Source organism: Lygodium microphyllum, chromosome 12 (assembly GCF_053477565.2).
Source record: "Lygodium microphyllum isolate KBCC chromosome 12, Lygodium_microphyllum_v1.1.10, whole genome shotgun sequence".
Taxonomy (NCBI): domain Eukaryota; kingdom Viridiplantae; phylum Streptophyta; class Polypodiopsida; order Schizaeales; family Lygodiaceae; genus Lygodium; species Lygodium microphyllum.
The window spans coordinates 135369596-135387023 of NC_141146.1; the positions used below are offsets into that span (position 1 = coordinate 135369596).

General features: G+C 38.3%; 1 protein-coding gene across 1 annotated transcript; it reads right to left on the reverse strand.

Annotated features, from left to right (window-relative positions):
• Positions 1–15230: 15230 nt before the first annotated feature.
• Positions 15231–17141, reverse strand: LOC148028314 (uncharacterized). Its single transcript, XM_087690119.1, has 2 exons — positions 16468–17141; positions 15231–16341 (listed from the first exon to the last, which is right to left on the reverse strand). Exons 1-2 carry the CDS (start codon positions 16876–16878, stop codon positions 15349–15351), a joined length of 1404 nt encoding a protein of 467 aa, XP_087546245.1. The 5' UTR covers positions 16879–17141; the 3' UTR covers positions 15231–15348.
• Positions 17142–17428: the final 287 nt, after the last annotated feature.

The following is a 17428-nucleotide window of genomic DNA, read 5'->3' on the forward strand; positions in this document are numbered from 1 at the left end:
AGCCCTTCACTAAGGAGCTAGATTTGTCCGCACTGGGTGCTAGGATTGGGCTAGTATGCAAGAGGTCTCCCCATAGGGAGGTCATTAGGCTTGGAGGCAACAAGGTGGAAAGAGAACTCTAGCCATAAATCCCTTGAGTGTCCAAGGACTAGCCTAACCCTTGTGAGCTCAAGATAGTCTTCTTGGAAGGCCCAAATACTAGTTAAGGGAGGATTGGTGGGTCTTGTGCCATGAGAATTAGATAAGAGTATATAGGTGCTTTGGATATGGGTCCTTGTTAAAAGAAGAAGTGCCAATGTACCATTCCATCTTGAAGAAGATGTAAGATAAACACATTTTTTAGTAACTGCTTTCATAATATTTTTTGACATTGTTCTTTGCATCTATGACAATAAAGTATGTGAAGGAACCAGTGTTTAATGGTTAATTAAGGAAGTTGTCCTTGCATGTTAAACATAAATGTGTCATGTTAATTAAATAACTAAAACACACCATCAAGAAAAGCAAGAGGATGGAATCCCAAATGGGTCTGTTCTATAGATAGGTGATATCGGTGAGCCAAGAGTTTTCCTTCAAGGTGCTAAAATTAGGATAATCTAGGAAAGAGCTAAAAAATAACCTTCTAGATAATTTTAGATCCTAATCTTGTGTTGTTTTAGGGGACCGGAGTGTAATTATACATCCTAAAATCATCATATAAACAAGATATAAACATTGGCAAATTCTAGCTCAAACAAATAAAAACTAAACATTATTTTACATAATGACAAAAGAGTTCCAAATAGGCAAACCAACATCAATATTATTTGAAGAAATCAATTCCCATACCACCCATTTGCATCTTGTACAAAGCATAGAACACAAGCACTTACCTCTATTAACAACTATATTAATCCTAGAAATATTAAAAACCATAAATTTCTAGGAATAGCTCTCATAAACAATAGACCCAACAAAGTTGTATTTACTTGAACCACTATAAGCTAAATAGATACACATCGACCTAACAATACTTACATAAGACGATAGATTTTGAAACAAATCACCATAAAACTCATGGACACTAGAAATAATAATTATGAAAACTCAAAATACAATCATTCAAGTGATACTTACAAAAAAATATCAGTAACAAATTCATAGCCATACCAATAGAGTCTAGTATAATACGCCTTCTAGAAACAAGCACAAAAATAACAAGTAGAATACCTAAATTTGAAAAGTTCAATTTCCAAACAATTGTCATATTTCACTCTAACATAGCAATTTACAGCAGTAAAATATACAAAGTACATAATGACTAAGAATAGTAACTACCATGTTCTAAAAATCAAACTAATCTTCAAATAATATATCCATACACAAACTACCCGTTAACAAAAAAATTATGAAATTCATAATAAACCATATAATTGCAACCAACTTTAATTTTGACTACAAAACAAATTGAACCAGTCCAACAAACCTTATATTCATACACCAACTATTTTAACATCACTTTTATCCAAAAGGTTAAATTTACTCCTTTGGAGGGTGGTTATGAATAAGGTCCCTACGAGGGAGAAGCCAAGTAAATTGATGAACATCTCGCCCCTTTGTGTTCTATGCAAGCAAGCAAATGAGTCCACCAAACACCTCATGTGGAAAAGTAGGATCCAGAGCAAGGTCAAAGCTTGGATTAGGAAAGTAAGTTTTAATTAGTAGTTGGATGCTAAATTGGTTATTTTTTGTGATTGAAAAAAAGATGAGAAATTTCTCAAACTATGGAATGTAGTGAGAGCCCTGATGCTCAAGCAAGTCTAGAAGCACAAAAATGAGCTTGCTTTTGGCACGTTGTCGGAGGGGTTTTTGTGGAAAGGTCAAATCCACTAGGGATCAGAAGTAGAAGGAAGTAGAGATAGGAGATGGAAGAGAAGATAGAGAATATCCAAGTGGTAAACACAACAAAAACAAATCACAATGAATTGAATCAATATGTATGGAAAGAACCTGGAATCTTTGCACTACTCAGAAGCAATCTCCAGGCATTAGTTCTCCTGGAGCTCCTTCGTAGACCAAAAACGTGGACCAAAAAAATCAGCTCTTTCTCTGTAGTTCGAAACCCAAATCTAATGGCTCCATTGGCTCCGAAAGGGGGGTAAAACGCAAGGACACTTGCTCACGGATCTCCCAGATCACTCCTTCTTCTTCTTTTAGTTCATTCTACAGTTTTCAGCATGTTTACAACGATCGCGACGCGCGCGATTTCGTCAATGTGTCTTTTTTTATGAAAATCCCCTAACTAGCTGAAAAAGCAACTAGCTTTTTGCATGCCATCCTAATCTAGAAGCTTTTTCTAACTTTTTTGGATTTTTACAATAATATCAAAAATAGACTAAAATTATCCAAAAATCTAGTATTTTCGGATAATCCATGCAACTCACACTAGTACTAATGGCTCAGATCACATTAACTCTCTAGATCAATAGAGAAGTCGGATGATGATGCATTCCATACTTTTTCACACTATGTCCTCATAACATCACGACATCCACCCCCTCTGAACCTGCACATCCTCTGGTATGTGCCAAAATCCTAGTTGTCACCGAATTCTGAGTCCTCCTCTTCCTCTGCAACCATATCCTTTACTTCTTCATCTTCTATATCTTCCTGGCTAGCCCCTGTATCATGGCCACTATTTTCTTCCAATTCTGACAACTCATAGGCAGTAGATTCCCGCCTTTTGAATAATTTGATTCTTTTCCCTACTACCGGAAGTTTTATGGCTGTCCCATCCAGTTCATTTAATGCATAAGTAGCATTATCAAACACATGTCTTACCACATAGGGTCCAAACCATCTTTTGGAAACTTTACGCATGGCACTATGCTGGTTATCTAAACTGCTATCATAAACCAATACCCAATCCCCATCTTGTATGGTTCTTGGTCTCAATCTATGTCTTTTGTCAAACCATTTCTTGTTCTGTATCCTTGCTGCCCTTAACTTTGTAGTTGTTGCCTCTATGTCTTCTAACTTTCTTTCCAACTATCTAATGCGTAAGGCCAACAACTCCTCTCGATTTAACTCCTCCTCCCAAGGTAACACACTCCATGTGACTGTCATCTCTTCTATCGGCATGACAGGTTTTTGACCATACATCAACTCTGCAAGTACATATCCTGTAATAGCACTATGAGTTGTTATGTCAGCCCACAAAGCATAAGGGAGCAATCAGCCACTCCTTTACCTTCTCTCCACATGCTTTTGCCAATGCCTTCACAATAGGTGGATGACCTCTTTCACTTTTACCATTTCCTTCAGGGTTATAGACTGAAGTTAAAGCAAGTTTTATCCCCAACCGTGCAAAAAAATCATGAGCTTCATCTGCATCCAACTCACCCCTATCTGCTGTAATTTTTCCCACACAGTCATATCGACAAAAGATCTCTTCTCAGAGAAAAGTACATATGGCATTTATCATCTTAGTACTTAGAGCTCTCCCTTCCACTTGATTAGTCAAGTCTTCACGAGCAAGCATAAGATACCTCATTTGCCAAAGACCTGTAGGCATTGTGACCAAATCCACCAACCACTTAAAATGAAGAGACAATGGATATGTGGGTTGCAATCCATCCCGATGTCTCACAGTTGAATACATTTAACATGTCGTACATGTTTCACAAAGTGAGCAACATCCTTATACATACCCTGCCACCAATATCTTTCTTTGATCTTTGTAAAAGTACCCCAAACACCTCTATGACTAGCCCACAAGCTTTCATGAAATTCTTGCATAACTTTTACTTGTGAAGCTCTGTCACCCAAAACTCACAATGGCATACCTTGTTTCTTTTTAGCATGTTTTCATAAGTATCCATCTTTTAAGAAAAATACATAGGCTTTCCTCTTGATCTTCTTAAACTCCTCATCTGACCATTCATCTCTCTTTGTTAATGTACTAAGATATTGACCAATTCTCAACCACTCTCCTACATATTTGTCTTCCAGAAACACTTCTACACAAGATGCAAAACACCTAAATTGTCTTCTCTTTGTTGTCCAAGCTTCTGTTAATGCTGTAGCAACACCTTGCATTGCTAAATTCGCTCTTGCAACATCATTTTCAGCCATAATAAAGTCATCTTCTTCCTCCTCATCCATCATCCCATCTTCATTCTCATAGCGTTCTCGCGATAACATGTCTGCCACTGGGTTATCTCTTCCTACAATATGCTAAAATTCAGGGTTCAAAGATTTGATGTATGCAATCCATCGGAGCATAGCAATGTCCGGGGTAGCACAACTAGTAATCATACCCAATACTGGCAAACAATCAGTCTCAATGACTAGATGAGCACCCATAAAATACTCCTTATCACATTTAAGGGCTGTTACAATTCCCCATAATTCTCTTTTTACCTGTGGATATCTTTTTTGTTATTCAGTCTCAATACTTTTTCACCAAAGCGTATTGCATATCTTTGCCCTTCCTCATCGTCTTGCCCAATTGCCCATCCAATCCCAATTGGGCTTGTATCAACAGTAATAATGATAGGCTTTCCATGTGAATAGTCAGCCTTTCTCAACGTAGGAGCATATTTTAAGAGTTGCTTCAATTTCTTCATTGCTTTCTTATGCTTCCTTTCCCAATGAAATTGTTGACCTTTCCTTAGAAGCTGATAAAGAACATCGGCTACATGTGCAAAGTGAGGAATCCATATCAAATAGAACACACATGCACCCAAGAATCTACGCACCTCTGATACATTCGTGCATACATCTGGCATTCTATCAATCTCATCTATTTTTGCTGGTGATGGCCTTCACACATAAGGCCCACAAATATGCCCAACAATCAAAATCTCTTCAAAAGAAAGAGTTTCTAGACGTGTCAAAATCCTCTCACAATCCACAATATGATCTGCAACAAACTATCTGCATCCATGAGCATCCACCTCTTCATTCTTTTCATCCACTGCACACCCTTTGATTAGAACATCATCCAAGAAGGGCATAGTCAATTGTGGTATAAATTCCCTGAGTACCCTATTCATAGCATTTGTCATGTGTGCCACTGAGTTCTTTGCACCCTATGGGAGAGTACACATCCGTACTAACCCCAAAGGAGACTTTATGGTTGTGATATCCCTCCTTTCAATTGCAAGCTGAAACTGATAATAACCCGAGTAAAGAGATCACCCAAAGAATAGTTCGCTCTGCCTGCAAAAGCCTCTGCAAATTCATCAACCACAGGACCTGCACCCACATTTCTTATGGTCACTTTATTGACCGGTTGCATGTCTTGAATAAATCCCAAAGCCCCATTCTTTTTGGGCACAGTAAATCAACGATTTGAGTACGAGGCTGAAGAAGGCTCCAAGATCTTCATGCGAATCTTTTCATTTAGCAAATCCATCAGCTTTGGCAAGTAAGCTTTAGGCACTAGAATAGGCCTCAAGTTCCATGGTACATGTGGCACAGTAAATATGACCATAGGAGAGACAACATTTGGATCCACACAACCTATTTGACTTGGTTGAAATGCAAATGCCTTCCCATGTCTAGCCAACATCTACATAAAACGATTTCTCTCATCAGGGAAAAGAAACCCTTTTGCACCAACTTTCAATTCCTGTAATGTTTCAGATGTAAACTGATGACCTATATCTTTAGGATCCCGTAAGCTTGGCTGCCTTGACACTTTTTCATACATACCCTCACTCTCTGGTGGAAGTGGCAAAGCAATTGGTTTCGCCTTTTTGTCAACTGTCTTATACTTTGTCTCCACAAGTGCTTCAGCCCATTGTAATCCTTCCTGCTAAGCAAACAATGCTATAACATCATACATATCCAAAGAACATACTGACAACTCTCTGTTTTCAACCCCATTTTTTGCATGTATAGTTGCTGAAATTTCAGCCATAGTGTCAGTAATATTCAGCTCATAAAAGATGCCTGAAATGCCATCATTTTTAGCTAACAACCTCAATGATCTCAGCTTCTTAATAGCCCGTTTCATAAATATGCATTCAGCCCTACACATAGCTTCCATAGGCTTAAACCAACATGAACTGCTTGCTGTAAACTGAGAATTACCAATAGTAAATACATGCTTCATTTCATCAAGAGGCGAGTACACCCTTTGAACAGCACTACTGTAGCCCCGCATTACAGCAGTGCTTAATGAAAATCTAGGTTTTTGAATTCCCTTGCATTTGGAACCAAAGGAGACTCTCGAAGCGTATCACGATTTCTAGGATGATTAACACAAACAGTAAGAAATTGGACTATTTTTCTCCCATCCTTGCTTCTGACTCTTGCATAAGCAGAACCATTATCAAGAACCTTTGTTTCCGTATGCACACCTGTAATATAGGGCTATCCCAAAATCACTGCATATGAGGAATTGTCTTGCACAAAGAAGTGTTGCTCTTCCTATACATCACCAATTGTCACTTTTACATTAAGACATGCAGCATAGAGCTCCCCTGAAGAATTATTTGCAGCCCTCATACGCCAACCATGATCAGTGTCCACAGGCCATGCACCATTTTCATACAATCCCCGCTCAATGACATTTATCTCAGACCCATGGTCAAGTAAAGCAATCCAAGGAGTTTCACGTTCCCCTATTTTCACTACCGTTTTAGTGGTAGTTCTAGCCCAATGATTTCTTGTGTAGTGACTTCGAGGAATAAATCCTAGAGTCTCTTCTCCATATTGTTGCATTTGCCTTACTCCACCATGCATATTGCTACAAGACAATGTATTTTCAGCCACTTTCTTCTCTTTTCCACATGTTGTCCATTGATTAGTAGCATCCTGCATAGACAATCCTGTACTTAGTTCATGCTCATATTCAGCACGAATACCCCAACAAACTAGTTTCCTCTTCAAATTGCAGCATTGCACTAGTGGTATCACCAAGAAATTGATGCTCCCTTTTAATTATGTCAATGACCTCATCATGAAATTCTCACTTGGCAATGCCAAGCACCTCTCCCAAGGTATTTTTAAATTCCACCCAGTTGTTTAAGATCCGTTCTTCAAGAACCTTCTTAAGATCTGTGGTTGTCTCAATGTCAGATTGCAACTTATATCCTAGCTGCTTGCCCTTCTTTTTGCCCTCTTGTTTGTTATCCTGTTTTTGCTCCTGACTAACCTCTTCCATAACATGCTCGGAGGTGGCTAATTTGCAGCTTTAGGTTGATCCATACTTCTTTTTGTCATTCTTTTAGATGTCCTTGCAATATCTTCATCTCTTTTTCGTTTTTCTTCCACAAGTACACCCGTGTTTTGTACCTTTGCTAAATATGCATACACTGAATATGCATCTACCGGTGATTCCCAACCAGTTATGCCACGAATGTCTTGCCCTGCATGAGACATTTCACAATCAGTGACCTTTCTCTTTTTAGCTGCATGTAAAGCATGTGTCCATATTTCAGCCTTTGGACCAACCATCACTTGGCCATACATTCTATCCAACTGTAGACCAAAAGTAGAAGCATGTACCGCCGCATAAGCATTTCGGACAGCCAAGTCTTCCAACAACTTATGCATACCTCCCTTTCCAAAATTCAAAGCAAGAGGCAATGCCATTTCTTGTGCATGGATCTTGCCATATTTCCAAAAGATAAGCTGTTGTGCCAAGGCCTCCTGATAGGCAGCACAATCATTTCTCTCGTGTTGCAAACTGTCACACCACATACATCTTTTTCCAGGCTTAGGGGCTACTGCCCATCCCCTTTCCTCTTGTCCTTTTTCATCCAATTTTGCAACCTTCAATTGAAGATCCCACATTGCTTTAACCAATTCATCTAAGACATCTTCCCTAATAGAGGGAACAATATCAGGTACAACCATAGGGTTAGCCACAGAAGTAGGTGGCTTACTGGATACATCAACTATCTTACCCATAATAGTGGGCAAGCTAGAGACATGCAATCTTTCTCTTCTTCTATGCTTCTTCACAAGTGCAGTAAAACAGCTTCCTTGACATGTCTCCACTCTATTTTCAAACCTATCCCTGTAGTCTGATCCTCCAGCAAATCATCAAGCTTCTCTTGAAGCTCAGGATCAGCTTCCTGTAGAAACAATTCAATTTTTTGACTTGCAAGAGCTTGTTGTTCTGCAAGATCCAACTGCTCAAATCGACTTTTAAATTCTATTAACAATTCCGTAGCCACAAGACCCTTATTGGGTTGTATAACCCACTCCTGAAAAGTCTTGCGCGTAATCAAACTGGTGTCCTCGATGTAAAATTCTTCCCTGAGTGTCTTCTTGAAGGCTACCCAGTCTGTATCCTACAAGTATAATTCAATAATCCGTGCTTTCAGTTCATGAACAGTAACACGTACAAAATACGGGCTCCATGCAAATTGAGCCACTCCAAAGAATTGCATCTTCTGAGCATAGGTATGTACATATGCAGATACATTCCTGCCATTGAATAACTTTACCTCACACTCAATTGCTTCCAAAGCATTCATCACAACACTTTCTATTTGAGATGAAGCTTGCATCACCTGTTGTTGTTGTTGTACTTGCATAAGCATATTCATATTTTGCACTAACTGTTGCAAAACATCACTGGAGATTGTATTCAAAGATTCTCCCATCTTGTCTTTCCTTCTTCTGTGACGACCTTTCACGTCGAGTTCACCAATGTCAGAGGGGTTTTTGTGGAAAGGTCGAATCCACTAGGGATCAAAAGTAGAAGGAAGTAGAGATAGGAGATGGAAGAGAAGATAGAGAATATCCAAGTGGTAAACACAACAAAAACAAATCACAATGAATTGAATCAATATATATTGAAAGAACCTGGAATCTTTGCACTACTCAGAAGCAATCTCCATGCATTAGTTCTCCTGGAGCTCCTTCGTAGACCAAAAACGTGGACCAGAAAAATCAGCTCTTTCTCTGTTGTTCGGAACCCAAATCTGATGGCTCCGTTGGCTCCGAAAGGGGGGTAAAACCCAAGGACACTTCCTCACGGATCTCCCAGATCACTCCTTCTTCTTCTTTTAGTTCATTCTATAGTTTTCAGCCTGTTTACAACGATCGCGACGTGCGCGATTTCGTCAATGTGTCTTTTTTTATGAAAATCCCCTAACTGGCTGAAAAAGCAACTAGGTTTTTGCATGCCATCCTAATCTAGAAGCTTTTTCTAACTTTTTCAGATTTTTACAATAATATCAAAAATAGACTAAAACTATCCAAAAATCTAGTATTTTCGGATAATCCATACAACTCACACTAAAACTAATGGCTCAGATCACATTGACTCTCTAAATCAATAGAGAAGTCAGATGATGATTCATTCCATACTTTTTCACACTATGTCCTCATAACATCACGACAATGTGCAATAGGACTTGTGGGACTAGTGAGCTATGGGAGAGGATAAGGAGAGAAATCTTGGTAGCTCTCCATGGATGTGTTTTGACAAATAAGGCCTTCGAGGTCTTTGACAAAGTTTTGTCTAAAGCATGAGAACTCTTCTTGGAATGGTCCTTTAATGGCTATGTACATATTCTACTTTTTTTCTATAATGTATTTGTCAAACCACATTTTTTTGAAAATAATTTTCACTAACAACTAAAATAGTTCACATCCAAGGATTCTTAATTGAAAGTGACTTCAATATGACTATAACACAATAAAAAAAACCTTACTAAACTTCAAAACCTTCTTGCAATATGCAAAGCAAGATAGCTAATAATGTTGTCTATAAAAATATTATGAAGTATTATTGATTACATAGATAAATGTGCCCATGTAAGAAATCAAAGCAAGAACAAGCTTCTACCATATTGGATAGACCATTCGACATTATAAAGATAGATTTACAACACTTTTCAACAAATAGAATTCTAGAAAAAAACAAAGAGCCTAATCTTCAACAAGACCACCACCTCCCCCACCAACAAATCAATAGTATGCCCTATGATAAATGTATGACTTGTACATCAATGAGTGATGAAAGGAAATATTGTGGTTACAGTCCTAGAATCTAAGGAAGAGCACATATTAAATACATTGAATGGTTGCTCCTTCTATTTTTCCTTTGAGGGATTTCTCCTTTATTATGCACACAATAGTCCTCAATCATGCTGAGCCACTTTTACCCTATATGGCTTATGTTGAAGTATAGTGAAATTTTCTCCCAATCGTGCCACTTCAGAGGCTAGCAATGTTGTGGCACATGACTTCAAATACTTCTCTACAATGTCATTATAAAATTGAAGTGCATCTTGTCCTAAAAATTAGTTGACAAGTAGCCCTCCCCTTATGCTTCATGTACCCAAGCCTCATCAGATTATCACCATGTACAATACACATGCTACGACACAAGCATGATGCAACCATATTGGATACATTGTGCAAGTGCATATAGCAACACTTCAAATGACATTGTAAAACCTTGATTGCAACATTCCAACTGCACAATCTACTAGCATCCATGAGATTGATTATGTATGATTCTAGTAAACTTTAAGGGGAGATAATATCCAATAGCAATGAGCATAATCTTCAAGCAAACAACAGATGCCAAACTTTTTAGTTTGATAATAATCCATTAATCAACTTTGCTCAAACAACTTCCCATTAGGGATTTTTTTGACTCAATTTTGGGCCTTCTAAGAAGTACCACATTATCCTTCATTATGAAAAATGGGACCATGGTAAAACTTTCACAAATCGACTTCAAAATTGTGGAACTTTAGACATTTATGATCTACTTCTCAAGACCTTTTCATTGGTACACAACATGATAAGGTTGGGATGTGAGGATTGAGAGATGTGGAAAAGTTGACTTGAAAAGTTCCATAATGGTAACTTTTTAAGCCAAGATTAGAATATCCAACATAACTTGAACATATCAACTAGAAATTTCTTGGTCGTCAAAATTTAGATTGTATTCCTTAAGAGGTATATGCAGGGATTTATTGTAAGCTTGATAAGGCTCACCATGCAATGCAACACACGTCTCTTAACATTCATCGTCTTTCTTCAATTGGTGTTCTTGGGTCATGAAGTATGGTCACTTTTCATGTGTCCCAACATGTCCTAAATTTAGGACATTGAGGATCCATGTGCTCCTTGTAAGCAAGAGTAGCTTAACCTACATAATAGTTAAGTAACAAAATTCATTTGCCCACATCATCCACTACACTTATTTCATGGAGTATTGTGAATTTATAATAGCTATTTTATATTGGTATTATGAGAAGACTCAAGGACAATTCATCATCTGTGACCTAAAATGAATAAAATGGCAAAGCCCAAATCATCAACACTTAAACATCTCCATGACTTGCAATACAAAATAATTATGTAATATCTTCTATTAATTGCAAAGAATACATCTAAGACATTTTTGTATCCTAAAAGTAATTTGAAGACAATTGACTATTACAAAGCAATTGTGGGGAATAATAACCCAAAATCATGTGCAACCTTCCAAATCAATGATGATGATTACTAGCTTAAAATAGTGAGCCAAGCATAAACTAGTAGTAACAATTATAAAAAGAGAATTGCTTACATTTTTCCATGACTTCAAATAAAATCAAGAAACCTAGATATATTGCTATTGTGACACCATTCAAACTACAACAACGATATTATCATATCTATTCATGTCAAAGATATTGTTGTCATCATAAGATTTTCTAACAAAATGATCTTCTATGAGTTGATTGGTCCTTTTATTTTATTGCCAAAAAAAATTTAGTTGCATCGATCTCAACTAAAGAATCCATTAAAGGTCTACCCATTTTGCAACATTAATGCTAATTTTGTTGCAAAATATCGTGGCTTCTAAACTATATCATTTAGAAATTTCTAGAGTACTTGCTCTTTTAGGTTATCTACCTAATTCATTTTGTTGGTATATTTGTGTTCATTATCTTCTTCAATTCCCTCCAACTGTTCAATCCTAAATACACTTTACCACATTACTGAGAGAGTGCATCTACTCATCAACAATGTGGAACTAATGAAAAAAGATTCCTCTATCATTCCTTGACATGATTGTCAAATTGCATGTTTTATGTTTGGGATGGTAACCATCATCTCACAACATGGATGAATGAGATACGCACATGTGAGTCGCCCTAAACCATAGGACCTTAGCATTCTGCAATGTGTTTATTTCTTACATCATCCTTAACATAATTGACTGTTTGCAATAGCCTTTCTAGATAATGCGAGGCAACATGTGTGCGTTGACTGTCGCCTTGTGAAAGTGACAAGTGTGGCAGAGGGGGAGATTTTGTCAGCTATTTCTCGTACAAACATCATGTAGCATTACCTTATGCTTCATATCATGACATGGCAAGGGAAACATGATGAAGCAAGAGTTGTGATCAAGAGATGCTATCACATGAACAATTGAATCTAGATGGTGTGTAAGTGTGCTACTAATATACTCACTTTTTGTAGGGCCAACCAATCAATGGGTGCTAAAACTTGCTATCCTTGAAAACTATCGTGTGTTTTTTAGGTCTTACATGAATATGCAAATAAGGAGATGAAATGATATTATGCATGGATCCCTAAAGCATGCTCTATGCATGCCATTCATACTCATAACCCACAATCTACAAGTCTACATTAATTTGGGAGCATCAATCATGACTACCTTAGAACTAATCGCATGCATCAGAGAGCTTTTGTGTAGACATTTTGGCGCAATGCTTTCAGAAAGAGAGTTATCTAATATTCCAAATTAAGACCGTGTCAATAGGAAGTAGATCGTTGACTTACTCAAATAGTAGGCACCTTAGTCATTAGGAGCAAGCATATATAGTTAAAACAGACCAATCAATTCAGAATGAGTATTGGATCTGACTGCAATTACTCTGTTCCATTATATATACACAGATTGAATTAGAGAATATATTGCAAATATGTGGCAATTGTGTGTAAGTAGCCTCTCGGTGGATGTCAAAATTGTCATAGTATGTAAGCTTAACCACGGTATTTGAGAACAACACAAAGATTAAGAAATTATGCCACTCTTAAGAAATCGCATTTCAATAAACTAAACCTTTTAATAAGCCCCCTCTATTTTAAGAATCTATATTTTCATAAACTACTTTTCAAGAAAGAATAGAAATCAATATCAAGTATATAAGCTGAAGGTGAATATATGTATAATTTGGTACACAAGCACCAGCCAAATATTACAACATGGTTCTAACCAAAAATATTTGCATCTGACTACAAGAAACTACTTCTCTGTTACCATTCAAAACATGTTGACACTCCTAATGTCCGACAGTATTATGCAATGCATATTGCAGGTGACATCCTACTCATAGGCAACATTAGTAGCTTACCAGTAATAAGTTGACAACTTAAGAGTTTGATAGGTCTCTCAGCTTTGGAATGAAGTGTGAAAATTTTCTCAAGAGCTTGCACCTAGTTGAAGAAGTTGCATAAAAATCTGTTTGATTTCTCGCACAAGAGTAATTTCAGATATATACTGTGAAGCTATCCATCCACCACAAAAAAATTCAATCTCTCTCCATACAATGAACACTTGCTTTCTAAATTCAATTTTGACCTATATCAACTGCTTTACATGTGTTTGGATCATGTCTTTTCTACCAAATGACTCGTCGACACACCATTCAAATCCAGGGTCAATGGGCAATCTCTCTTTTCTAAGAGATACAATCCTTTGAATTCTAGGACATGCCATCATGGTGGAGCTCACTCTCTCTCAATCTCAATGTCCTCCATTGGAATCACTCTTTTGTGCTTCTGAGATTCAAAGCAGACATAAGGACTTTTAATTTCTTTCTTTTTGATAGGTTAATGAGGATTTTCACTCCTATGATAACTCTAAATTTAATCCAATTCAGATTTGATTGAGGGGACAGGCATGATCCCCATTAGTAGCATCCCTCTTTTTTGGTTGACCACTAGCATGTTTGCAAAGGTCCTACCCATCCAAAGGACTATCACAAGGTTGCTTGGAAGGTTTATGCACTTTTTCGCCTTCCCACTCTGTAAGGGGCCACAGTTTGACATGATAATTGTTCTCGTGGATCATTATATTCATGGCTAGATCTTTCAGACAAATTAACAAATTATCGTATGTGTCAATCTAGACGGAGAGCTTACCAGATAAGCAACATCAGCTTACTGCACCTTTCTGGAGTCTGAAATTCCACTGTACATTACAAGTTGAACAAAAAGGCAGCACCTCCTACATACACCTGTATACTTGCAGGAGCTCTTTGTTTAATCGCCAATCCTCAACACATGTTGAAGGTAAACATCAACCAAATTTACAAAACCTCTTTAATTTTTATTATGTGCAAACTCAAAGTGCACACTTCCAACAGGAAGCAACTTGTTTAGATAAAATCCTAATATCAACATGATTGAATTCTTTAAACATTCACACAAGGACATCAGTAAAAAAGCTTAATTTAAAAGGTTATTTTACAAAACAAAAACATTTCCTGACAGAAGTTAAATCACAAGATCAAAATCCATCATCTCAAGGGAATCCAAATGTGCAAATAAAGGTAATAAACCATAGTCTGAGCACAAGTATCTGATACCCCTACAGCACAAATTGCAAGGTCCATTTGCAATGACCAACTTTGCATTAGAAAAACAACAGAGGATACACCTTGAGATGGACCTCAATGCCAAGAAAAGTCACTCTGCTAAATATATGAACTCATCTGTCAATAAAGGAATGTGAGACAACCTTGTGGAAATTTTTAAAAAGGCAGTATTGCCAGGGGCGGAGCACAATCGTATCCCCCCAGCATACATGTATGTAGTTTGGCAGGAGAGAGGTTTAACAACATGAGGAAATTTATTGAACATTTAATAAGCCCAGCCTGTTCAGAGTAACTGACAAAATCACAACTATGGCTGTATTATTATTGCAATAGGCATGTGTCAAAACAAGAGCATGAAGAACATTGTCCAACTACATCAAAGTCCAACTACATCAAAAGTACACAATTTAACATCCAGTCAGCTTACAGAAGCTCCACCAGTTGCAGGGGTCAAATCTACTATCTTTGACAATCTGGCCAAAGACTGTAAATAATGAACTTTTGGCTGGAACTGCAGTGCTGTACCATTAAGCCACCAGGATCGTGAAGTTGATGTAAAAACTGAGGACAGAATCAAACCATCATGACAAACTTGCCAGTATGCACATCAGAATTAGAACCCAAACAAACAAAGCATTGTTGAGTACATAAAGAGAATCACACCTGTCCAAAGTTAAAATGGTCATAATATACAAATTGTCATGACTACAGCATTGTCCTCAGAAAAACTCACTGATTTACAAGCTTGTAAAGCCAAAATTATATGCAGAAACTAAACCTCCATGTCCATCTCTTCAGCTTCAGTCACCCCTTTCTTTGATCTGTAATTCTTAGGAACCTTAACTAATTTCCCTTCAAGAGATATGTTAGAAGCTGCAGTTGCTTCCTCAGTCTCAGAGTTCACTCCATCAGTTAGCACTCCAACATTCTTGCTGTCGCTTACTTGGCAACTCTCATGCACAGCAATACACGTAGAGCATGAAAAATCTAAGTTGCTCTTTCGGTCCACTGCTAATGCTTTATTCTGTCTAGGTACAAACTCAATTTTTGATGGTGGCCCAGTCTCTTCGTTATCTTGACTACCTTCCAGCTTTGTCCTGACAATGGCTGCACAAGACTTGAAAGCCTCCAGATTTGTAAGATTGTCATCATCATTTGACCAGTCTAGGGTATAATGAGTATATTTCGAAGGATTTCTCACATAATCAGGAACTTGGGATGCATGTAATGATTTCACTCTCAGTTTAACAGGTTCAGACTGCAGCATTTTATCTCTTCTGTCAACTTGCTCACTAGTATCTAAGGCGAATCTCACCCGCTTAATGGGCTTTTCCTTTCCATTACTTCTTGATCCAACTAGTGCCGATGGAAGAGCTCCATAATCTGCCGTTAATTCATTGCTCCTCTTTAGACCACTAGTTAATTTGCTCACTTCCTCCTCCTCATTTCTAATCAAAGCTGTGCCATTAGTGGCTAGAAGCTTCTCGTGAACCAGTTCCAAACTCTCACATTCACTTGTGCTGTCATGATAAAGCACTGCAGAAGAGGTGCCGATTCCCTCCCTCGCGTCCTCTTCCAAGCGTGCTCTTGCGGCAATATGATTTGCACGAGGATCCCTTGGGGTTCTTTTCAGATCGTACAATGATAAAGGAAGACTATTGGACGTCTCAATCTTCTTAACCGAACCTTTCACTTCTCTCATATACATCCTCTCTGTATCGCCTTCGCGTCCGATGGCAGCCTTGTCGAATTCATCTTCCTCATCCTAAAATTTAAAAATCATGACCACAATTAGCTGTAAGTCCCCAGAAAAGAGAGTAACTGTCCTTGAATGAAGCATTTCTGGTTATGAGAAAACCCTAACCTATCCGATTAAGGGAAGCCGGCTTACTTCGAAATCCAAGGTGCAGTCCAGACCAACCATTCGTCTCATCTGTCGGCCTTCCTCTTCGTCAAGCGACTCCATCGTACCTTCAACATCCATTCGATCCCCGGCACCAGAATCTCCTCCCCCATCCTCTTCTTCTTCTTCTTCTTCTTCTTCTTCTTCTTCTTCTTCTTCATCGTCACCGTTTTCTTCTTCGTCCAAGGACGTCTGCGCTGCACGGCGTCGGTGGTGCCTGAAGTCGGAAGAAGACCTGAAGTCGGAAGAAGACGAGGGCATGAGGTTGTCGCGCAAGTCGTTGCGCTCGCGGGCGCAGGAGGACCACTCTCTGCGTTCCACTTTCTTGTCGGAGAGGCGCCACGAGGGTGCCCCGAGGGAGCCAAACACTCTGTCTACACGATTCTCAAATGACGCCATATTCTCTCTCTCTCTCTCTCTCTCTCTCTCTCTGTGTCTGTGTGTGGCGAGTTTGTCAGTCGGCCGATGGATGTAGTTTCCAACAGTTTCCACGAAGGGTCTATGCCTCTTCAAAGCCAAACTAGTCTTGCTGCCGACTGCGTGTAGAAACAGCCGTTAAGGCATCTGCGGTGTGTGAGTAAAACTGCTGGGCGCGGCAACCAGCAGCATCTTGCTATATCCGTCTATGCAAAGCAGTACAGAATATAGCACCTTAATAGAAATGTGGCTAGATAGTCTGAACTATTGATTAAGATGAGAGGCGCTAAAGTTCATCATGTGGGAGGTGCGAGTGAGCCACTGAGATTGAGAAACTAAATTTTAATGTTTGGCATGGCATCAAAGTGATGGAGTAGAACGGCCATTGCAATTAATCAAATCATGGAAAGGTAGCTAAAGCATAATAGATTGTGTAATCGCAACACTTGTGGGCAATTCATTGTAGAAGGTGCATGAGCAATTGAGTTTGGGAGAACTTGTAAGACTCTCACTCTTATGAAAAGTATTATTA